The following is a 23,463-nucleotide window of genomic DNA, read 5'->3' as shown; positions in this document are numbered from 1 at the left end:
CTTTCCAGCTAGCTGCAAAGCATAATTCTAAACTGTTTGTTCCTCCTATACCACTCCCCCCTGGGGTTTGCCATGTGCAGCAGTACCTTCAGTAGCCTGCAGACATTACCTGGCTATTCCTACCACAAATACTTCTAGTGTGCCAGTAAAACTCAATATATGCCGGTAACTTTTACCTTTGGTTTTAGGGTAGTTAATAGGACAGATACCATAAAGTGCTTAAACCTAAACCTTTTCCCACGTCTAGAACTATAGATTTCAAACTGATCTTCAGTCTACTTCTCATCACTTTAATGCCCTTTCTTCCCCACGCTTTCTATTAGTGTTCAGTTAGCCAATAAATGCTAAAGACATACTTAAGTAGAAGGTATATCCCACAGCATTGAGCCTAAAGCTTAAAATTAGTCTGCCTTTGAAGGTAAGCAAGAAAGTAATTCCACCATAACAGTCAGAAACAGAGTATCAACTATGATGTTTAAGTGCTTTATATTTATTATGAAGTATTAATAATTGAATGCATGGAAAAATGATTCTCTAGTAGAGAATGATAGCTTTTACAAGTTATGCTATACAGTACATGAAATGCTGCATTTTTTCAGCTGCTTGAAACAATATTTGCTATACAAGTGAAAAAGCATAGACTTAGAAGTTTATTATTTATAATACAGTGTGTTAGAAAGCACAAACAACATTCAAAATAAACAAGCTCCCAAAAATCTAAAGATTTATTTAGATGACATGTACACAGATTATACTCAAGTTTCAATATACACATTATTGTTCCCCACAAAACGCTCCATTTCACTGGATTGCTGGGACATGAAAGTTGAAGGTGCAAGAAAAGCACCTCCTAATCCATGTAAGCATTGGATGGACAGAACAGCAATCTGCTGAAGTGTTCTCCGCAGTCTTTGGCTCTACTATTTCACAGCCATATACTGTGGCAACACAAGAAGAGAGATGGGCTCCAGTTACGAGTATTGTCAATGCCAAGCCAGTTACCTGGGGAGTTGCTAGAGCAATTCAAGGCACTCTTCCCAAGTGCTGCCAGCTCACAGAAACCCCTGTGCAGGACACAGCATTTTAAGAGACAACCAGGCTGGGCTAAAGCATGTTCTTGAAGGACATGGTATGAACAGTTCAAGACAAACTCCTTCAGAATGTCCAGTTAAAAGTTCATTCATACTTCACTTCACAGGCACACCAGCTTAAAAGAGAAACATTCATGTGTATGTAGCCAACACCTTAAAGCCTACTGCGCTTCAGTGTGTTTAGTTGCTTTCTGGTTAAAGTGGTGTAACAGATCAGCAGCTTTGAAGATAGTGTTCATGGGGCATGTTGAACCTAATCTCACAGTATGATTTTAAGACTACTTCACAGTTTAACAGTTGTCTCCTTCACTTTTCCTTCTCATTAAGAGGCAGCATCTACAATGAATCATTTTTTACAACTGTTTCGCTTACAACATAAACTGTAATGCCAACACCCCCCCAGAAAATGCACTCACAGTAACACTGTTTGCTCTGATGAACGTGGTATTGACACGTAATTGTAAGCTTCTCCCATAATATAAAATACCTCCTAGATCAAAGAGATTTAAAGATATTGCACTGTTGTATTTTACTTTTGCCTCCCAATCTCATTCCAAGTATTTACGAAACTGTAAACAAGTCAGTTCTATACAGTCTTCAGTACTGTACACCTGCATTCCAAGGAACTGGAATTCAGTGACACCTTCATTAGAGATACAGTAGCCTAAGCACAGTGTAAGTTCTGTCCAGCTGCCCTCTTCATACAGTAACCCTCAGGCCACTCCTCCACATTCACACCTTCAGCTTCCTCTTCTGATCAAAGTAGGCGTCAAATCTGGATAATGCATATTCCTGGAGAAATAAGGGACATTCAGTACTTAACATAGTAAATACAGCTGAGCTTTCTTATTTGGGATGGGGAAGCATAATGAAGGTATTAACTGTATTACCTTCCTAATCCATCATCCCAATGCATTAATTAGCTCTATTTGGGAAGGATAATCTCTCCAGATGTATTCTGGCCTCTTAATGTTTCCTCCAATCTTATTTCAACTCTTACACTATTAGCTGCTGCCAGCATGTCAGAGAAAAACAGGAACTAAACAGGTCAGGATCTCACTAAAAAGGATGGTTTCTGCCACACTTCTTACAGGATAGTCAGTGTACCTGAAAGTTACATCACAGCACACTAAACATGTACAAAGAGTTAGACTGACCTGCTTCTCAGGTACAAGCTACCTGGCATTGGTATTGTTGCACACTGAATATCAACATGTAGTTACATGTGCACTTTGACTAAATTTCCAAATTCATGCTTATTGCATACTAGCTTCCATGACAAGAGGCACAGGATCTCACTGCAGAAGAGTACTTCACTGCATGGTGAGGCCTCATCCCACTCCAAGGCCTGACACCTAAGGCTATAGTGTCCCTGCCTAACAATGGGAAAAAATTTCTAAGTTTTTATGACCTTATACGTTCTTTACATTCATAAGGAAAGAGCACAAACTAGTAACACATTGATTTTAAAGTTTTACTCCACTTAAAAGATATTAGTCTCTGTGAGAGGCCATTTCATTTACTTTCTGATTATGCACCACAGATTACTTGGAGTATACATTTTTAGTTACATGAAACTACGATTAATTAACTTACCAGGTAACCAAACTCAATGGATGAGATCTTGGCCTGTATAATAGACCACAGGCCCCAGAAGAAGTGCGATGCAAGGGCAAACCTGAAATTACAAGGCTGTGTTTATTGAAATATCCAGCTAAGTCACAACACCTAATTTGAATATCCTGTTAGAATAGTATTCCCTAGTTTGGGGATGTCCACATCTTTTCTTCAAGTAAGACGTCATGAAAATAATTCCGTTAGCTTTCCCACGGAGAAGTATTTTGTTTATTCCACTCAGTGTATCCCACACATCTAAAGATTACAATGGACAGATTTTTCTTTACCACATACAAATATCTTACAATCTCTCTTGGCTGAAGTTTCTCCACCCAGTAAGGTGTACAAGTATAGGCACCACAGTGGAAGTTTCAAGATACAGCTGTGAAAGACAAGTTACCTGTTAACTTCTATTAACACCACTTCTTCTAGTTTGGACTTCTCTTCATTGCTCAGATTTTCAAAGCCATCATGGAATGCAGACAGGTAACTGGAGATAAAATGAAGCTGGAAGGCAAGTTAACAGAGTTACGACTGTCTCAGACATATTTGCTTGTTTAGGAACTAGACAGGCCTTTGAATAAGTTGTCATTTATTTTTCTTAACATTGCCAGTGCTGGATTAGCTTCAAGATTAATTGTGGTTCTACTAAGTGCTTGGAAGACTTGTTTAAGAAAAGCCATAACATAAGGCCAAGAGACAACATTTTGCTACTGCCAACTAATTTCACAGCCGCAGTTCACAACTACTGGACTTTTTATGGCAGATACCTACATGGCACATAGTAAATATTCTATCCTGAATAACTATTATGAAGTTTGTTATTTTTAAAGCAAAGGTAGTCAGGATTACAGAAAGTGTTATATTTAAGGGAGTCACGGAGGAAAGATCTTAAGACAGAGTATGCCCAAAACAGAATTGGAAAAAGAGTTGAGGTTTGAAGACTGTGGACACTGGCATTTTATTAATGATGTCTTATGTGCCTACCTGTTGCTTCTTTGAAGGATATTTAAGAACACTAGCTTTGAAGAATGGGTACTTCTCATATGTGTAATCATACATCCATTCACAGAAGTGATTTCCAATGTCAAATCCTCTGAAGAGATATAAAGACAGAGTGCCTCAATATTTGCATACTAGCTATCTTAAGCAAATCTAAAATCAAGTTTAAAAGCACAAGGCTGCTTGGAACTTACAGTAGTTTAGCTGAAGGAGATAGAGGATGACTAAAATACAACTTTTTGCAAGTTATTAAAATCAATTAGTAAAGATGGGCAGTTAAGAATGAAAGCTACCAGCTACAAAAAAATACTAGACTTTGCTACCAAGTTTTATGCCAATGGAGCCAGTTAAAATACTTGAGAAAGCTATTTGAAAGGACTGAAGAAAAAAAAAAACCACAAAAGCAAACCTGCCCTGCACACCTAGGTACACAGGATCTACCCTTCTCCTCATCTCCCTACCAGAAGGAAATTTTGACATGCAAGCAAGAAGCCTTTTGTGCATAAACAAGCCCTCTAGTCTGGACAACCAAGGAGCTCCAACAACTTTGACTCTGCTGTATGCCTACACTCACTGTCAGGACCAGAGCTGCTTTGACTAGTTGTATTTGCTGTCCACCAATAAAAGCAGAACACAATTCACTAGAACAGACAGAAAATCAGTAGTGCAGCACTTGCTCACTATAAAGAGCATGTACAAAGTAATACACCTTCCTGCTGAATATGAAATAAAGCAATTTACCGGTAATTATAGCTGCTGTATTCGAAGTCAATGAGCATCAGCTTTTGGTTTTTTGAATTCTCTCTGCCTTCCAGAAGCAAGACATTACCTAAAAATTTTAAGATAATACAGCATATTCAGTAAAGTCCTAGGAAAATTACAGAAAAACAATACACCCTCTTCAGAAACATTGTTCAGATAATCCCAGATATCCCCTACATCTGCACAGAACGATAGGAAAAGCCAAGTTCACTAGTTGCATACCAGCTCATTGAAAGTTGAGATAAATACTATAAACCTTGTAAAGCTGAATACAAAGTTTTCTTCTGTACAGGCAGAGGCAGATTTGTTCTCACAAGGGTCCTGCTTCTCCAGTGTTCAGCTTGCAGCTAACTCAGGTGACACTGCCAGCCTCAACAGCCCTTGCTGAATTGTTTCTTTCCGCAGCTTGAGATCTAAATTATACAGCATCTCCCATACCTATATAGCACTATCATTGATCACACAACACTTGGGACAGGAATTGCTTTTCAGCAGCCTGAAAGTCAGACTGATCACTTCACTATTCTAATATGTGGCATAACCAGTACCTTTAGAAAAAGCTCAGCCTTTTCCTTTTATAACAGGGAGATTGCTTTATCTGTCTGTCAATTCATTTTGTCACTATAATTAATCTGAAAGACATCACATCTGCCTCTATCAAGTGCCAACTAGTAAATAAATCTAGAGTGATTGCAATTCCTGCAATAGTTTGTCCCCTTGCCACAGGTATATCTGCTCTCTATGCTGCACCCTTGCACCAATAGACCAAGCACAGTATTTTGCTTCCCAACTACACCCCCACCTTGGAAATTTAGATTACGAAGCTTGCCTGCCCTATCATGCTCTGACTCCTCCAGTACTGCATGTTGCCACACCAGCACTTAGACTTCCAACTGCACCACTATCAAGCTAGCTCTTCAGACCTCAGATCTGTGACTTTTTGCCTTTGTGCTGTCTATGCTTATGTGCCTACCCTCCAGGGCAATTCTCTTCCAGGCCAATTCCTCAGCCTTAGCTAACAAGGCTGGGGCTCCTGAGAACAAAACAGCCCTGCATATGCTCCTAGGATAGCATCCTTCCAGCTCAGCCCAGCTTACCCACTGTACAGGTGTCAGGGAGCACAAACACAGCACACCCAACACCTTCAGCCCTGCCTCCTTTTCACCTCTTTAGAAAACTGGCTCAGAAAAATTATTAATCCCTCCATGACTCCGAGAGAGCACGCACTAAAAAAAGGTGGATAAGGTTTACCTAATGTTTCTCTCCAATACAAGCTGAGAGCTGCCAAGTCTAACTCCTCTGGTCTCCATTTTCATCATTCATTGTACTTTTTCAGTATCTTTCTTTTAGAAGGACTGAAGTATATCCTACCCTGTTCATGCATATTGCAGACAGCTAAGACAGGTACAGTCTTAACAGAAAACACCCAAGGCTCCAGTCATCAACTGAGCTGTATAAACAGAGCATGGTACATGCTTGGCTTAATCCAGTTACGATATGAGACTTCTCTTAATTAGCCAAAAGGTTGCTGAAGCCAATGCACTTTGCTTTCCAACTGTTACAGAGGGACTGCACAGGCTGCCCTTCTAGGTTAGCCACCAGGGCAGTACCTCGATAGCATGACTACCTCCCAGAAAGAAAACAATGACCAGAAAAGGCTTAATACTACATCATTGAACAAGGTCGTGAAATATTACCAGCTTACCTTCTTGACAGTCGTTGTGGCAAAATACAACTGGGGATGAAGTAGCTTCAAGCATAGCTCTAGAAAACAGCAATAGAGGATCTTGTAAGTAACAAATCACTACGTTCAGTTCCACTTCCAAGTAAAGGATAGATTTTGTTGTAAGAATTTGAAGTGCTATTCATTTCTAGCAAGACACTATTTTCTCAAATAGGAGCCCAAGGTCAGGACAACAAAGTTCAACTTCACTGATCAGCAAGCCAGATCAGCAATTGATCATATCAATTTGTAGTCGTATGAGACTCCGGTTAGTTACAGAACCAAAACCAATCCCCAACTTGTAAATGAATTCAGGGTATTATACTGTATAATGTGTTTGAACGAGTATACAAATTCATACTAAGACTGTGCAAATTGGAAGACGATGGTAGACAAAATAAACCTACCTTAGATTTTTCATTTCCTGGGGGAGATTGTAACTGAGGAGTTTGTTCAGTTTTCTAGTTCTAGATTCTCTGGTAAATTTAATCCTCAGCACTTGGTTTAGATATCTGTTAAAAACAGAGACAATAGTACAGCATTTGTGACAACATGTTAGTCTTCCCACACTGAGATACCATTTAAACTAAAATAAAAAGTTTTAAAAGCAAATGTTACCATTCTTCAAGGTAATTCAAGTTCCTCAAGTAACTATGAAACAGCTTCTGGGCACAGTGAGAGCTTGTGCTCTCAGGCACTGAGGAAAAATGATCTGCTTATCAAAATTTCACCAGGTCACCTTTTTTTCATACTTCAAAGTATTGCATAACTTACTTTTCCATTGTCCCAAAAAGCCACTTAGGTTCTTTATTAAATGGCATTTTCATGCCATGAAATCTAGCCATCTTCTCAGCTATTTCAGCAGATATGTCAGGTAAGCTCAGCTCTTCAGTACTTAGTTTCCTGCTCTGTAATAAAACATAGTATTCTTAAAATATAGTTAATTGATTAATTACAAAAGTGTGATTAATTACAATCACTACCATTAGTATAGTATAAGATACTAGCATAGTATTCAAGCAATACAATTTTTTCATCCCAAATGAACTTACAAAATTGCTGTCTTTGGAAAAGCCAAGTTAGCCAGCCTAGCTTACTTGTGACTTAAGTCAATTCTCTTCTAGACCAAGACCTGGGGAATATCACTTCTCACTCTAAGAATATCTTCAAAGCAGATTGGGTATAAATATTTGGCAACATCAAAAGCATCTGCTCTTGCTGCTGTTAAAGGGAAGTGTCACTCCATAGCTTCCAATGCTATGTTTGGTATCTAACAGGCTTTTTATCTTCACTTATTAGTCTCTGCTAGAGCTGAGGAGTTTTTAAGCTATCTCTCCCTGGCAAGAGCTATATTTGGGCTCTCCAACACCCACTATGACTGTATCAAATTACAGCTAGCAATTACGACAGGCTGCCAAGTATTCCATTCCCACATCCCTGCTTTTCTGGGCAGTCCAGAGATCTTCTTGTCATGATCAATTAAAACAGCTAGAAGCAGCCCACTGAGTAATCATGAACAGGACTTACGGGAATGAACTCCTCCAGCCGCCCTTGTGGAAAGATTCCATACAGCTTTGGGCCAAGAGCTCTCTCTGCAAGAATGGCAAACATAACACTTTCCAGAACCATGGCTTCTGCCCCCTACAAAAAAAAAAAATTAAAGTGTTAGTTGGTGCTTGCACAGATATGAACTTAGGCATGCACAATAGCTCAACTGCTACAAAGTGAGAAATTTAGGGTTAGCTTTAAAAAGAAGACTCAACATTTTACTAACCAAAGCTTCCTGATTAATAATAACTCATGGTTAGCATTATGAGCAATACAAATATTTTGTTTTCAAGTTTAAAGCTGGGGAGAAGAGTCTCTATTGCTAACAGGTACTGTTGGTGGCCAGGTCAAAGGAAAACTATGCAAAAACCAAAACACCCTCTCCTCCCTAACCTGTGGGAACTCTGCAAACTCATTTCCTGAAGGAGTTTATCCTACTGAAGCACAGGACAGGAACTATAAATATTATCCTTGGCTACTTTAACACACTTTGGAACAGTGCCTCACAAAAGGACATTTTAACTGTGCAAATGAATGGAGCGAACAATTGAAGTAACCAGTTTTTCATTTAGAATAATGACTTAGGATTTGTTTCTATTAAGCACATTTTAGGTATTCCCTCTTTTTTTTTTTAAAGAGAATAATTTAAACTCCTGCTAACAAGCATGTGTGTGTTAATAAACATTCTTCCTTTTCTACCTCCAAATATACCTCGAGTTTCAATAACTTCTCTTCAGTGTTTTCCTTACATCAATAAACTCAGTCCATAACAACCAAAAGCAGACAGCTTTTTAATACAAAAGTATGAACATTAATAGAAATATGCCTCAAAAAGACAGTTAAAATCACTGAAGCATAGCTATCTTGATGGGTAAGATTAGCTGAAAGTAAATGCACAAGCCACAGTATAAATCACTACTTGTAGCAATTATGTTAACCAGAATCCAACTGTATTCAAATCCTAGAGGTCTGCTAAGCCTCTGCCTACTTTTGAGCAACTCGCCTCAAAGCGTGACCCATTACACTTAAAACCATAAGAACTAAGAGCACAAAATTAGGAAAACTCTCAGCTATTTCAGACCACAGAGCCTTTTGCATTACTATCATCACTAAAGTCTCAGACAGCAAATAACTCTTTCTATTCCACTCTTGAGTACGCTCCAGGCAGTTCCGTTGATGAATAATTTTTATTACTGGCCCACACTATTATTCTGGCATCTTCTCAAGAAATTCTAGCATTTCATATTGAAGTGAAGGAAAAACTCATGTAACTATGTTCTGAAGCATTAACCTCATTAAAAAGTAAGAGTCATCAAGAATATCAGTTGAGAGTTTAAGATGATTTGTATACGAATGTATTGCATCCATGTCCTCCACTGTTTTTTCCATCTCATCAATGCAGAACTAGTGCACCAAAACTATGTACTTTTAACCATCTCACATGCCCTCACCACCACAGATACAAACTTTTCAGTTCAATTCTGAAGCCTAATGCCAAGCACCAAAAAGCAAACTAGATACAGGTTACTGCATGTCTACTTCATTATTAGCCCACGTTGAATTTGTCTGAGCCTGGTACAACACCAGGGTGTTTTAAAAGTCCAGTTACAGCAATCCTTTTGGTTGCTCCTATCAAGATGTCAGCTTCTTGTTTTCACATCTTACCAAAAAAATACTCATGATACTTGGACAACAGCAAGTGCCAAAGCAATGTTCTTCATTAAGATGTGCCTTACTGCATCAGAAGTGACAACCAGAAACAATGACATTTCCAACTACTCAACAGTGCACTTCTGGGTTACTTCTGCCACATCTGCATAGCTCTAGTCCCTTAAGACATGCTTAAAAATTTAGAACCTTCAAATAATCCACGACTACACAATTGCAAGTTTGTAAACTTCTGTGTCAGCAATGTTAACAAGGATGGCTGCATCTCCATGAAAGATCTGCTTCAAGATTAAAAAGTACAGGCAAATATTACCTAAAAGCTGCAGTATAAGAATATTCAAGTTTGAGTGCTCTGGTTCCTGACTCTTAAAACACAAAAAAGTTTAGAGCACCAAAGGAACTTCCTCTACTGTAACAGAATGGTCACCTGAGAACAAGTCCAATGAGAGCTCTAGAATACCACCATCTATGTATGTCAGGCACAAAGGCTTCTTCTTCATAATACCTGATGGACCTTTTATCAAGTCTCCACTCCACACACCACTGTCAAGTGTAGGTGTGGAAATAAACTCCTAAAGAACATTAGAAAATCCTATAGCATACTTCATATGGGCACTGAACAAATCTAGGTATCTAAACTCTTCAGTTAAATGTTTACTTGATGACTTTTTTAAAGGACCAAGCATTGTAATTAATTAAATTATGTACCCCAATGTCTTCAAATACTTTGCAATATACTTATGCTGCCAAGACAACAACCTGCTGTTTTAAGCCCTGAAGCTCTCAATTTTCATCAGTTTCAAACAGATGTCACCATGAGCACTTGTATTTAAAACAAGCTTCTGGAAAAGATTTGACTACTCACTTTTAAATGAATACTTAGATCTGAACACTGCATCTCAAACCTAAGAATTATAAACGTTCTTTCAAGACTTTCCCAGTACACAACTCCCATTCACACAAGGAGAGATCAAAAGCCTTCCTATATTTTAGTTGGAACTGAAGCTTCTGGGTTTTTTTGCTTCAACAAAAAGCTCACTACAAAAATATATGAAATATTACTATTTAGAGGAAAATTACCCCTAACTACAGAAAAACCAAGGTAAAACATAGATAATCCCTGTTAAATGACCTTATGAGCTGACAAAAGACTATCCCATCTCAGCTGTCAATCACCAGGCAGCTCAGAACAGCTACAATGCTTTTGCTAGTGGATCCAGAACATTGAGATCATCCAAAGGCTTTTCTTCTCTCCAAAGGATGACATTAACTCCTCTGATTAAACCTACCCACAATTTTTATGTTGACTCAAGAAAATGAAATCCATCTTGACAGGAATTCTTGAGTATACTGCTCCAACAGTGAAATTCCAGCACTATGAGATTAATAGCAGAAAGTAACAACCTACCAGCATAGAATCACTACTTACAGGCAACAAATGATGACAATTCTGAAGTTCAAAGCCTTGTTTCCTGTACTGCAAAACTTCTATGAGCTGCTGGGAGCAGGGTGGGGCTTGTTTGGGTTTTGTTTTCTTTTATAACTTTACGAACTTTTTTTTTACTGGATTGGGGCAGGGGAGAAATCAAAGTACCTCCATTTGTCATCTCTAAAAAAACTGAGGCATCAAACCAATAAGTTTTTCAGCTCAGTCTTGGTTCAACCAATTGAAGCTGTTCCAGTAAATTGAAAGTTCAACAAAACTTCAAATGCCATCATTCAACAACAAAAATTTTGAAACCAGTTTCAACTCACTAGAAATAAACGCTTGAACTGTTTCAGATGGCATTCCCAGAGAGCAGAAAGTACAAGGGGAGAAAAGCAGCACTTATCAAACAAATAAAATGTTCTCCCTAATCATTGCCAAAAACATTACAGAGCTGAAAAACAATAGTACATAACAAGCAAAGCATCTGGCTAACATGCTGCAATGTTATCCCTTACTGAAAAATATATTGCCAGGGTAGAAATCTAAATTACCAAATCCTGTTCAGATGACTTTATGAAAAATTACTCAGTTAAACATTATGCTGCATGAGCAGAAATGGTTCCAAATGCACAAACTTTAAAGCTTGCAGAACACAGATGATCCAAGCACAGTGCTAATCAGAAACACTTCATGTTCAAGAGGAAGGTTCTCTCCAGCTCCATATACTTTCCTCAGAAGAGTTCATCAACGCATTATAAAATAGGGATTAGATAAAGCAGAGTACTGATCTTCCTCTAGTAAAGAAGGAATAGCCTTGTATTAGAAACAGCGGTACCGATACCAATGTGAGAAATGGTAAGAAACCATTTAGGGTAGAATTGGCAGGGTGTTTCTTGTTAATGCGGAATGTTTAAATCTTTCCAAACTATGTACAGATACTCACATTATAATGTTACTTCTATGAGCAAATAAATTTATTTTCTTCGTTACAGTTTATGTTTCTAGAAACACAGCCCAGACACCAGGTGGAGTAAATAGTGGTTTAGAACAAGCAAGATCACACTTCTCTATCAGCTATAAAATTCTGTGAAATGAGCAAATTTAATTACTCACTTGCAAGTCATTTTCCTTCTGAGACTGTACAGACTCTCCTTTATTACAGGACCTCTATGAATGAGAAAAAGCAAACACAATGAGAAGATGAAATTTAACACAGTTAACCTGTAACCACCAGAACAAAGGGAGTAGAAGTGCCAGCTACGATTAACTAGATGTTTCAGAGTCTTGATCTGTGCCAGCTACAGTACTAGTATCCATCTGACTTCTGCCCACCACACTATTTCAACAATTCCAAAATCTTTCAAAAGGATGTGCCACTGAGACCAAGCCACTCCTGTAAGTAGCCTGAGGGATGATTTTCAGGTATGTTTTTATTGTTTCCCAGTATTTCAAAAGAAGATTTCAATGTGTCATAAGCTTAGAGGAATGTTTTTAATTAAGAGAAAATTAAGTCCCTCAGCATGACATCTGGAATAAAATTCTTCTTGCAGGTAAAACACTTAAGAGACATATTACATAAAATTACATAAAAGTCTTAGAAGGACTTTTAGAGGCGGCATGTTATGTAGCTCGCAAAGCACTTGCTTTTTTTCTATTACCTCATTTTCCAAATTTCTTGTGACTAGAATTTCCTTATTTACAGTACGCTGTCTAGGCTGTATGTACAATATAACACTAGCCATGCAAATCCAAGATTTTTCTTCAAATGAACTGCCCATGTTAAGCTAAGGATGCCTCAGTGAGAACTGCAGTATACTAGCAGAACTTTAACAAATTCCATGCATAATGTATTGTGCTAGGATTGTTAACAGTCATTAAAAGTAGTTTCAGAGTATCAAACCATATCATCAGCAACTGAACCCTCAATGGCACATGCTTTTAATAGAGCTGCGCATTTAAAATTCAAGATGTAATAAAACCCTTGTCCTTTAAAAGGCTTGAAGGTAAGGAAAAGAGAAAGCAAATATTTGCTTAGAATTAGCGACAGTTTGTGGCTGCTATTTATATTGCAATTCCACCGTTGACTGTTTAAACCAGACTAGCTTTAGAGGCCCATAAAGGTAGCCTGCACCTTCACATTCTGAACAAAAACATTTGATTCATAGAACCATGTGCATACCTTTCTGTTGCAAAGCTCTAGCATGTCCAAAACAAGGGTGGAAATATGAACTTAATGGAGTACAGTTAAGCAACACCAGCTGCCTTAAGTACAATACAACAAGCTAATGATTTACACAAGCTATGCAGTTACAGTATTTCAGAAGCTATAGAAGAAGTATAGTTAACATGAATCGATAGTCTTTCAGCAAGTACTTCCCATTCAACTAGGATATGTTTAAACCAAGACAGTATTAAAACTACTATTAGTTTATATTCCTTTCAAGGAAATTAATAAAGGCAAAACATATTCACTAAAGCTAAATGTGTAACTACTCAATAGTATTAAGGTCATTTACAGAGGGCTTCTCTGAACAAGCATGTCCTATATCAATACCACTCTTGCATCTTACAGATTTTTCTTGAACAGTCAGAAAGTTACTCACCATCCAGGAGTCTTTCCTGATTAATGGTGCTCTCAGAATGGTTCAGTTCATCAGAAGGTAAGCAGATTAGGCTTTTACCTAGAACCTGAACTGGCATCCACTTTCCAGAAGTCATAGTGTATAAAGAGCTAGCCAGTTCTAAGAGTCCACCTCAAATTAGTGTCGGAGATAGCTTAATGGCATCTACTGTGCCATTAGAAAGAGACAGTTAGGGATGTGTACTGCAGAGTCATCAGAAAAGGAGACTTCTGCGGCATCCCTTCCTCTTTTCTGTTCCCTCAGCATGGAGCATTAGTGTCCAGAGGAGAATGAATACAAAGTAATTTCTAAGTAACTTGCAAATATGAATGGGAGCTTGGAGAGGATCAGTCTTCACAAGTGGCCATGTACTCAGCCTAGAGCTCAGAACGTCTGCAGTACATGTGGTCAAAGAGAACAAAGTAAGCAAGATGCAATTTTATGTAACAGAAGTTTAAGAGTTTAACTCTTAAGAGTTTAAGAGATGTTAAAGTGGTAGGATTTGATTGTTTTCTGACTGTACAATCACTTATGAGAACAGCGATTCAAAGGCAAACATCTCATACCATGACCTACATATTTAGCTCACATGTTCTTGACTAAACCAATCAAAACTTCAGTTTTTCCATACACTCTAGTAGCTCACTCCAACTTATGTCCAATTCTGGGAGCTATCTAGTTCCACAGCAATGAGGAGATTTTAATTACCCAAATAAGAGAATGATTGAATAACCACTGGAGGTTTTTAATCACTCTCTATATGGAAATACTAACTAGAAATGGATGTGTTTTACCACTTTAAGGCTTCTTTAAAGATTTGTTCAGTGCTTCTGTTACTTTGGGACAGTTTATTCTCAAAGCAGATTAAGAAAGCTCACTACAGTTTTAATAAGCTATGTGCACAGAGACAACAGAAGTTGTTATAGTGTCTACTTTGGGATCATGTAAATTGATTTTAAGGCAGGACTTCAAGTACAAGATGAAAGTCCTAGAATGGGAGGCATCGCATATTATCTGATCTGTGATCAGAAGACAACCAGACAGTGTTTATACATCTGGTAGTTTGACACAAATTTTGAGTTAATCATTTTCTCCCTAATGCCCCCAATTTATTCCTCTTGTAGCTGGAAGATGAGCTCTGCTTCAAACATCCCAAATGATGTTTGTCAGGAAAACTCTGTATAGAGGAGGAACTTGTAACTTCCCCCCCCAATAACCCTTAGCTCTGCCCAAAAATTTAAATCTTACATTATAACTCCATTTTCCTGAGTTTACTCAGCTTTAGTAGTTTTCAGGACTTCAAAATACTGCAGTGCTTTTATTTAGACAAATCCCTAGGAATTCAAATCCCAATGAATTACAGCATTACAAGGAACTGCCTGAGAAGTTATAGGCAACCTATGTGGGGAAGCTTTCCTTAATTCTAGAAGCTATTGGAAGACATCAATTTGAACTTCAGGGTATGGGAACACAAACAGTCTTGGAATCAGCAATAACTATTTCTGCTTCTGAGAATCTGCTGTTGACTGATCCCTGCCAGACCTGAAGGAACTGATAATAATTTGAAGTCCTAGAAGAATAATTCCCGGTTCGAGCCCTACAAAAGCCACAAAGACATCTCTAATCCTCTTCATTTCAAGTTACCATTCTCTTATGAGGGAGCAGAGGAAAGGAAGGGGCAGTACTTCGATATTTTGTTATTGCTGTAAACATTCAGATGCACAGACAGTAGCTGGTGCTATTTAAGCCTTATTTTTAAACAATGAAATCCAGTACTAAAGAAAATGAAAGCTGTAGAGAATGCTCCAACTTCAGAGATCTCATACTATACCGTGAATCGTGTCTGTCACCTGGAAACCAGAGTGCTCTAGGCACGATCGCATGGGCAAGCCTGCAGCAGAGAACACATGCATATACAACTAAAGTGGTACATTACCCCCAGAATACCCTTAACGCCACCCAACACAAATATATCCCCGTAAGAGGTGCATGGTTTCTTTCAAGCCGTCTGCCAGTGCCAGGGATTTGTAGTTACTCCATGCTACAAACAGACATGGACACCAACAACCACAGAAGACGTTGATAATTACAGTTACACAGCAGTCTGCATTTTATTTAGTTACAAAAATAAAAGGCAGCAAGGCAGGTATGGAAAAAGATTTACCACAGAACTGTGGCAACCATTTATACTTATTTTGCGTCTGCTCACATAGAAATTCAGAGACCAGAGAGAAACATTAGGTATACTGGTTTGGTTTTCCTCATTTATATACAAGATTTTGTTTTGTCTGTTGCAAAGTAACAGAGCCCCAGTGATTCAGAGTTCAAGGTTCTTTTGACATGTGTAAAAGAATGGGAATCAAACCCCAAGTTACCTTTTGATAGGTGAACTTCAAAGAAAATCACCTTAACTCAAGCTTTTCTTTTTGTTGATGCTATTGTATGTTGAAATCCTATAAGCATTTCTAAGATGTGGGAAGTTTTGGTTGTTCTGAATTTATGTAGATACACTCCAGTGATCTGCATATGAAATCCAATCTTAAAGGCCAGACATTAAATGGCATATTGCTGGAGAACCTTTTGTTTCAGTTGTTTTAACACTGATATAGCCAACAGATGTTTTCTTGTGAGGAAGTTTTACTTTCAATGCTCCCCTTAAAATTTAGCAACTAAGTTGGAGCAAGAATAAGTGAAGCAGAGTAAGGCATTTCCCTTTTTTCAATGTAGAACATATCTGCATTGTGCCTCAGACATTTGAGTTTTAATGTGGTTAGTACTTTAACCTGTCACAAGCACAAATACTTGTCTTAAAAAAAAAGTTCTGCTCAAGGATATACTCAAGAGAAGTCCTTGATTTTTAAACACCCATGCCAGTGTGACCATTCATAATAATGGCCAAGCCAGCTCAGTTCATCTCCCCCCAGCTCCCCCCAAAACAGTCATGCACACAAAAAATTGGCTTAAACATATCAGCTATGACAGAGGAAGGCACAAAGCCTTCCCTCTGTGGCAGCTTTAGCCAACTGGCATGGTTTGTATTGGATGAGTTTCATGTACTGACATTTGTGTCTTCCAAGATTCATAATAAGCAAACTGGGGCTATTTTCAAACTGCAAAAAAAGGTTCCTTTAAAAGGTGGCTCAGAGAATTACAGTGCCAGTATCATTCATTCTTAAGTTAGTATCAGGTATCTATTTTTTACTTGTATTCAAAATTTTAACTTACACTTGTCTGCACCAAATTGTTGTACATACAGAAGATTGCTAGACATCTACAGTATTTACAGTAAAGGAATAAGAAGAGCTGATATTAACACTGTTTTGTGCTCCAATTTCAACAGAAAGTAAAATGGACAAGAGTTAAAACATGCTACAAAGGCTCAAACAAACAAGTGATAACTACTAATACCCAGTGGCACTTACAATTAAGTCATTGAGAATTAAGTTGTGATTTTAACATAAGGTCTCAAAACTCAACTTACTTAACAGTCTCCCTTAATTTCTACAGGGCTTTGAACTTAAGGAAAATTACTGAAAAAATATCAAATTACACTCTCTTAACAGGCTTGTCATAAGATTCTGCTTATGCCACCCAGAAATTCATAAGAATCCTAAGTGAGGTTTTCAAAATACCCCAATAAAACAGTTTGCTTATATTGTAACTTGCATTTAAGGTAGAGGGCTGGAAGAGACAAATGTTTGTTGACAAAAATTGTGAACCTCAATGCAATCTGAAAGTTTTACCTTGGGACTTTCTCTGCTTACTTAACCTTTAGTGAACTGCACCAACAAGAGCAGTCATTTCACTGCCACTATGGAAATAAAGGAAGTTAGACATCTCAAAAGATCCTTCAACACCAAGAGTAGAAAGGTTAGAAAGTTATGAACACACTTTCAATTTTCAAACCGAATTAGTTCTGATTTTAGAGCCCAGAATTTTATTTTGATTTCTTCAGTAGATAGGGGCACAGGAAAAGGAAGTTAAAAACCCTAAGGGAAGAGGAGGGCAACCAAATTCTAGAGTCTACTTTACTTTTCCTTTGAAATGTAAGGGAAAGGCCACATTTCTTCACAGCTCTTAGGCAACAGAAGCTCTATCACTACAGCAGTTTTACAGCCCATGTTCCTGCTCAAGCCTTCTACATATTAAAATCAGCATTACATTAAAGTCATTAACAGTTCTTAAAAATTCTTAGTATCAACCCTAGGAGTCATTTCTAAAACAAAGTTCTTCATCACAATTTTTTTCACTTTGTTTTTGGTTTCTCTTAAATGAAATGAAAGACTAAGCTTGAATTCAACTACACACTTTTCTTGTTTAACGGTTTAACTCTCCCAACACACATATGGTGGTGTAGCCAAGCATTTCATGCTATTTCAAATTACTGGAATCTTTTACATATTTCTCATAAACTTTGCTACCACAGGAAAGTCAATACCTCACCTAGTATAATAAAAGAACACTTAAAGCCAGTTAAGTAACAGTATCCAAAGAGATTTTTAATAGTAAGTTTGGTCAAGGCAGCAGAAGCAGGAAGAATGGGCTGAAATTTCAGGAACAGTCAACCTCCTGCAGATATGGGATCAGTTATTCAAAGCCAGTGACCGAGTACTAGAAAATATCAAATTAATGGATAATAAAACCAGACCCTCCAAGTCAAACAGAAACAACTGCCAACATCCAAATGTAATTTTATGAAGCTGCATTTTTTCATAAGGTTAAACACTTATGATTATTTATTTACAATATAATCAAGTGTCTACCAGAGATGGTTAAGAGAAGATCTGCCCTACAGTCCTATGGTAACAGCCTGTAAGCTTTAGAAGAGATCACCTTCACAAAATATTCTTGATTTTAAATCTTACAATTTGAAATGGGATTTGCCAACCACTTCTCTTAAGGTTTGACAAATTTCAATGCTATTTACATTTTACTAACCAAATAAAAGTAACATTAGAAGAGTTCGACAAACATCTGGTTAAGCTTCTATGCCAGCTACAAGGCATATCACACATTTAGGAAAGCATGTTTGGAATGAGATGGCTGTACCGCATTGATGTTTGTGCTTTTTATTCTAACACTATAGATGAAGTTTTCCAGCAACACAAATTACCCATGAGATCTAATAAAATGCTTGAGCACTGTAAAAGTTTGACAAAACCTTCAACTTTAATCTCAAAGATTCATAAATGCTACCAAGATTAAAACTAAGCAGTTAAATCTCTTGCAGTCTTGCTAGTTATGCCAAAGTCCTACATACTGTACAGAAGCAAACTTTAACAACTTTTCAGAAACACCACAGTCCAAACTTAACACCATAAACAAAACATTACTGATCAAACAGACAGCAAGTGAGCCTTCAGCTGATACACGCCAGTCAGGATCTGTATAGAAGGGAGTGTAAGGTCTAGACAATAACAAACTATAAAGAAAACTGCTTTAAGCTAGCAATCTACCCTACTACCACTAGACACATTCCAAAAAGAATAAAGCAGCACACACTTCCAGTGTGTCACAAATAAAGATCTCCAAAGATATTACAATTAAGCTACAGAAACCCTCCCACTCCCAAAGCACTCTACGTACTCACCATCTGCAGGATTGCACCATATAAGCGCAGGAGAACTTTCCGTGGTTCATCTGCAACTGTCTCAATGGTATCAGGTAGCGAGCACTGAAACAGCATGTTGCTGAGGCCACCTCTATCAAGAGAAAAGCAAGTTTATTAGCAAACTTGGATGACCATATGTGTTTCGTTTTCTACAAATTAGAGGTGCTCTAATCATCCTTTTGGTATGATTAACTGATCTACTCTAACATGAAAAACAACTTTCCAATGGTGCCAATAACTCATAACATAAGACTTCAGTAAATAAATTCATGCTCCTTAATGCATAATTTGCCATCAAGATCTACTGATCCAAATTACAGCTCAAGCTATGAACTGATATAAAACGCAACAGGCAACTACAGTAAGATGTAGGCTTCTATTTAAGTTAACTATTCTCAGGACTTCTAGAAAGGGATGCTGGAGTCCTGTCAGATATACTTGGTTACACAAACAAGCAGGACGACACCAGAATAAGCTTAACATGCAGTGAGTGTAAAACCCTAAGTTTGAATTCAGAGCTGCTACCACTGGAATGGCAACTACAAAGAACAGATACAAAGATTTAACCTGAATACCTGTGCTACAGTATCACTGATTAAAGTCTTACCAATGCTATCATTCTTAGGGACTCATTTTCAATTTTGAAATTTACAATTAAAGCAATTCTTTAGTTTAAAGAAACTGCTTGTATATTTGCCAAAACTAAAGTCACCCTCAGAATTTCATCAGGTAAAACACCGACTAGGGAATCCTGCACTTCAGTTGTTCAGTGGTGATACAAACATGCTGGCTTTCCATGTAGTTACTGTTTTACAACAGTGTTGTTACAGGAAAAGCTGACAGCACTTATTTTCTACAGGTTTATCAAGCTAGATACTAGATTAAAAGAGCTAAGTTTCTTGATTTCTAGTAGACCACTAAGAACTGTAAATCTACTCAACCCACATTTTCTTTACTACATTGTCTTTCTGCATCCTCTTCATTATTAGTATGTTCATTAAGAAGTTTTCAAATTCCCCTTCTGCAATGGATTTTCCCTATTATTACTTCCTCTACTATAAAAGGAAAAAGTACTGAAACTTCTGCTTTACTTGCAAAACAGAAATGCAAATCAGCTCTAATGAAAAAACTTGTCTGTCTCACCATTAAAGAAAGAACTCTCAAAACCAGATACAATCCAAATGCAGTAGCTAGCAGTAAAGGGATGAAGGAGCACAAATTGAAGTAGTAAGTAATTTAATTGCAGCATGCTACATAACTTACTGTGGTAGCTCTAGAATTTAAATAGTAGTACCTCTGTTATGTTGCAATTTCCTTCACAAAGTAATGCAGTTTTTTGTAACACCCAAAACAAGTATTTAACATTACCTTGCAGTAAGCTTTGATTCCAGAAATCCATGGCAGATCCAAAATGTAGTTGCTAATATGCAGTTCTTAGTCCACACCTGACACTCCTTAACATTTTATCAAATATTTTTCTGGGTTCTCTTACAACACAGTGGGAAAGCAGTGAAGACTTTCTGGAGAAAAAGGCTACCAAGAAGTAGATGACCTGTACGTATTTACTGGCAGATGATACAGAGAACAATGGCTGGCCTACACGTGTAAAGTCAATGAGAAGGAATAAATCTCACAAAGATAGGGTAAAACAGCAGCTGCACAATATGCTCAAGAAAGAAGACAGAAGAGAACCAGGTGGCTTGGCAGGCATCCAAAAAAGGATGTTTAGAGACAAAAGAAATGAAGCAACTTTGAACCATGAAGGTGAACAGGTAGAAAAATCAGACAGATGGAAAGGATATCAAATGAAGAGCAAAGCCAGACTATTTGGATGCAATCAGAACACTGGTTATTTGTACGACCTACATTTCTGGCTTCATTTAAACTGTGCTAGACAGTTTAAAAAAAAACATTTGCCACCTTTTCTAAGCCTCTGATGTAGACTTTGGTGAAAATACCAATACTTAAATAGAAGAACTAAACACATTGAAACCCACTTTACAAAAAATAGCAGACTAGAGCTCAAAATCCTGTACAAGCAGTTATGTTACTAAAGCATGTGCTCAGCCTGCATTCAGTGCACAAAACCCCAGAAACTCTTCTTTTTTATGCCTCTCCAAACAAGTAGGAGTGTCTTCCTGAACTCCATTAAACAGAAGTTTCACTATAGTTCATTTAAGACTTCAAAAGTTACCTCTAATCAAGGAAGTCCATATGGGAGTGTAATAAAAGGTTGTTGCTCTCCTGAAAAGTCAATAGACTCAGCACCTTGTTTAAGGGTCAAAAGGGCATATATCACTCATACAGATAAAGCTACCAGTTACTCTACTACTACAAATTACTTAAAGGTAAGCCCTTCCAAAAGGGTCACCTATTTTCAAACCTTCCCATAGCTTCCCCCAAATCACAGCCATGGCAGCTAGATGTGTTTATATACTTGCATCCTGATTAGATGCAAATCTATTGCTTTGCCCTCAAGCCGTAAGGACTGGACCCCTTCATACCAAGTACCTCACAGCTGTTCAGGAACATGATTTGCACTAATGCAGTCAAAATTGCAATACTGACAGACGCATCGTAGAGTGCACACTGAGCGCTTGACTTTTGTGAAACTAGAATCAGCAAACCAATATGATGCTGCATTCTCCGCAGATAAGAGAGGTGAAAAGACTTTTGCCGAAATAAATGCAACTGCCAATTAGCATGGGTTTATGCATTCTTAAATTTCAGCCCATCCCCTCTTCCCCCTAATACCATCAAGCCATTCTGAAGTGGTGTCTCAGAGGGGACGTTTCCAAGAAATGCAGGAATAACTGTGCTAAAACTTAAGGCTTTAGAAAGTAAGTACCAGAGTCAGGAGTACACACTCATAAGGAGGAAAACAGAATTAAGCAAGTCGGATTGCAGATGTATTACCGGACTAGTCTACTGTCTAGGAACAGTATCAGTCTTATAAAAAATTTCTCCCTTCATAAACTTATTATGATTGCATCAAGTGAGAAGAAGTGATTTAAAAAATAGAGATACTATCTGCACTGGTTTTCAAAGTTTTGCTCATTTTCAATAAGGCTTTTAAAATACATTTAAAAGTTAGCATAACAGGTTTTGATTATATTTTTATATATCAGAGCTTTGTCAACAGTTTACACTCCCTTACCTAACTGGAGGTAGATTTGCACATATCTGTGTATCAACAAAAGTAGAAACAGTAGGAAAGCAAACTCAGGACTTGAGGGGGGACGATGACAACCATATCCTTTGAAACTGTATGTGACTATGCTTGATCAGGTAGAATGATCAAGCACTGAGACGACAGATGACAAGCCTGTAAAAATGAAACTCTGAACTAACACCAGTTTAACTAGCATACGGGACTGATAGAAAAAAACCAGACTATTTAATTCCAGAAAGAAGGCAAGTGTCTCAAACACGTTACATATGGCTTCTAGAACATCCACAATTTATGTATTTCTGCTGCCAACATGCTGAGTCAGAAGTACTTGTTACTATATGTGCTGAAAGATGATTCAATCATCGATACACCGCATTTACCTGCTAACTCCTGAATTTCGGAATGGCCACTGCCACGCCAATAAAGGCACTCTTTTTCCCCCTCAGGAGGGAGTTCCGTGCGCGGTGCAGCCGTTTCTACCAGCTCCATCGCACTTTCGCCCTCAAGGTCCGGGCCCCTCACCCGGCCCAGGGCCGAGGCGCTGCCGCCCCGCCCCGGCCCCCCACCCCGGGGGCATCGATTGCGGCAGCGTCCCTGCTCCCCTCCGCCCAGAAAAGCAAATTTCGAATGAATGTTTTTTAAATAAAAGAAGTGGGGCAGGGGGACCCTCCCCTCCCCTCCCACACCTCCCGCCTCAGGAAGCGGCTCGGCCTCCCAGCCGGCCCCTCCCCCGGCGCCGCCCGCCCCCCTCAGCGCTGACCTGATGGGGTTGATGCGTAGCTGCTCCTCCTGCAGCCCCCGCCAGGCCCCCGGCAGGAACTCCTTACACCACAGATACGCTTTGCGCCGCGTTCGGAGGTCGATCGGCGCCTCCTCCTCCTCAGGCGGCGGCGGCGGCAGTGCGGAAGGCGGGATGGCGGTACCCCCGCCCCTACCCGCCGCCACCAGGTCTTTCCCCTCAGGGTCGGCATGAGCCAGCGGTGAGGGTGGCTGCCCCGCGGCGGGGAGGACGACGCCGCCCCCGCCGGAGCTACAGCCGAGGATGAGCCCGAGCGGGGAAGGGTCGGTTTCGCCGTTACAAAACTTGGTCTTCATGGCGCGAGGCGGGCGGGCGAGGGGGCGATCGGCGGCGGCCGTTGGGGCCAAGAGTGGGCGCTGCAGCTCGTGCGCTTTCGTTCTCCCACCTCGTGTACCTCCTCTCGCCCTAAGTGCCGGTGGC

At 38.9% G+C, this 23,463-nt stretch overlaps 1 protein-coding gene across 3 annotated transcripts; it reads right to left on the bottom strand.

Annotated features, from left to right (window-relative positions):
- Nucleotides 1–469: 469 nt before the first annotated feature.
- On the bottom strand, nucleotides 470–23,463 carry CHKA (choline kinase alpha). Of its 3 annotated transcripts, none has more exons than XM_064452395.1 (12): nucleotides 23,005–23,462; nucleotides 19,052–19,163; nucleotides 11,954–12,007; nucleotides 7,723–7,836; nucleotides 6,970–7,103; nucleotides 6,603–6,707; nucleotides 6,178–6,236; nucleotides 4,452–4,539; nucleotides 3,696–3,804; nucleotides 3,109–3,215; nucleotides 2,688–2,769; nucleotides 470–1,883 (listed from the first exon to the last, which is right to left on the bottom strand). In XM_064452395.1, exons 1-12 carry the CDS (start codon nucleotides 23,337–23,339, stop codon nucleotides 1,824–1,826), a joined length of 1,359 nt encoding a protein of 452 aa, XP_064308465.1. In that variant the 5' UTR covers nucleotides 23,340–23,462; the 3' UTR covers nucleotides 470–1,823. The 3 variants fall into 3 exon arrangements, with proteins under 3 accessions (XP_064308465.1, XP_064308467.1, XP_064308466.1); XM_064452397.1 differs by lacking the exon at nucleotides 23,005–23,462 and adding an exon at nucleotides 22,625–22,855; XM_064452396.1 differs by lacking the exon at nucleotides 11,954–12,007 and having other exon boundaries at nucleotides 23,005–23,463.

Source organism: Phalacrocorax carbo, chromosome 5, assembly GCF_963921805.1.
Source record: "Phalacrocorax carbo chromosome 5, bPhaCar2.1, whole genome shotgun sequence".
NCBI lineage: Eukaryota > Metazoa > Chordata > Aves > Suliformes > Phalacrocoracidae > Phalacrocorax > Phalacrocorax carbo.
This window is presented reverse-complemented; position numbering and strand designations above follow the sequence as displayed.

Excerpts from the sequence above, each read along its gene's own strand:
- CHKA (XM_064452395.1), bottom strand. The coding sequence starts at position 23,339 with ATGAAGACCAAGTTTTGTAACGGCGAAACCGACCCTTCCCCGCTCGGG. Across the intron at positions 7,104-7,722 it reads GGCTGGAGGAGTTCATTCCC|AGCAGGAAACTAAGTACTGA; the intron begins GTAAGTCCTGTT and ends GTTTTATTACAG. Across the intron at positions 4,540-6,177 it reads CCACAACGACTGTCAAGAAG|GTAATGTCTTGCTTCTGGAA; the intron begins GTAAGCTGGTAA and ends TAAAATTTTTAG.